Source organism: Neopelma chrysocephalum, unplaced genomic scaffold (genome assembly GCF_003984885.1).
Source record: "Neopelma chrysocephalum unplaced genomic scaffold, ASM398488v2 Primary Assembly neopelma1_96289, whole genome shotgun sequence".
Classification (NCBI taxonomy): Eukaryota; Metazoa; Chordata; class Aves; order Passeriformes; family Pipridae; genus Neopelma; species Neopelma chrysocephalum.
In genome coordinates, this window is record NW_020924937.1 from 9,795 (window position 1) to 11,299 (window position 1,505).

A 1,505-nucleotide genomic window follows, 5' to 3' on the forward strand; every position below is an offset into this window, starting at 1 on the left:
GGCAAAATTCACATGGGAAATGTTTTCTGCTTTTAAAACTTTCTGTATCCATAGAGCCCCTTCCAGGGCCTAAAGGGGCTCCAGGAGAGCTGGAGAGGGAATTGGGATGAGGGATGGAGGGACAGCACACAGGGAATGGGATTAAACAGACAGAGGGCAGGGTTAGGTGGGATATTGGGAAGGAATTCTTCCCTGGGAAGGTGGGGAGGGGCTGGGATGGAATTCCCAGAGAAGCTGTGGCTGCCCCATCCCTGGAAGTGTCCAAGGCCAGGTTGGATCACCCTGGGATAGCGGGAGGTGTCCCCGTTGGAATTCCATGATCTTTCAGCTCCTTTCCCACCCAAACCATTCCATGATCCTGGAATTCAGAGCCTGGATGTCCCAGTGTGATCCTGCTCCCTGCAGCCAGCAGGACTTCCCAGGTGCCACTTCCCAAACATGTCCTGGGAGGCTGGGGAGGGGCTGGGCTGGAATTCCCAGAGAAGCTGTCGCTGCCTCATCCCTGGAAGTGTCCAAGACCAGCTTGGAGCAACCTGGGATAGTGGGAGGTGTCCCTGCCCATGGAAGGGGGTTGGAACTGGATGATCTTTATGGTTCCTTCCCACCCAACCCATTCCAGCATTCCATGACAGTGCAGTATCCAAAGCCTGATTTGCATTTTCCATGCTCCCCTTGGGATTTGTGCCTTATCCAAGCGCTCTCAGCCTTTATCCCGGTTGCCCCCTCACCTAAAAATGAAATTCCAGGTTCATGGAATGTTGGCCTGTGTTTCCCTGGCAGCTTTTGGCTCCTGCTGTGCCGTGACCCATCCCCTTTTCCCTCCCCTTTCCAGATCCTGAGGAATTCCTCAACCTCATAATGCAGCAGATCCTGGGAATGGAGCCACTCTTGAAACTCCAGTAGGTTTCCACAGCTGAGGGATGCAATTCCCAGGTTTTCCACCTCACATTCCCTGGGTTTGGGCGGGTCACTTTTCCCTTTCCAGGGAGCTTTTTGGAAGCACAGCTCCGAGTTCTGGGCAGCTCCTTCTGCTGTCCCCTGTGATCCTGTTTGTTGGGATCTTCCCAGCCGGGAAAAAAACACTCCCGAGCTCTCCCTGGAAGGCGCCGCCTTCGGAAAATCGGGATAAAAATCCTTGTCCCACCCTCGGGGAGAGCCGAGAAGCGGTTTGAGGGCAGAGCCAGCCTTTGGATAAATCCAACAGCCTTTGGATAAATCTGGGATGCATCCAAGCTGGCTCCCATCCCAGAGCCTCTCCAACAGGCAGCCCATGGATGTGATCCCAGGGCTCCACAAAGGGGATGAGGGGCTGGAGGAAGCCAAAAGTAACAGAAAAAGGGATTGTTGGATCTCTGGGCTCCTTTGTGGCTCCTGAAAGGCCGAGCACAAAGGAGGACTCTGTGCTGCAGCTCCCCTGCACGGGGTCATCCCAAGGATCCCAATGGATGGAGGCCTTGTGGGAGCTCTCCTGGAACAGCTCAGGGATGGGGATATCAATGGATCTC

The 1,505-nt window shown here is 54.8% G+C and overlaps 1 protein-coding gene across 1 annotated transcript in view; it reads left to right on the top strand.

Moving 5' to 3' along the window:
- The window catches only part of LOC113981230 (ubiquitin carboxyl-terminal hydrolase CYLD-like), an 11,123-nt gene that overhangs the window by 5,023 nt on the left and 4,595 nt on the right, over window positions 1–1,505 (top strand). Inside the window, 1 exon segment of the mRNA XM_027708515.1 lies at window positions 806–899. Within this exon segment, the coding sequence (XP_027564316.1) occupies window positions 806–899 (94 nt within the window).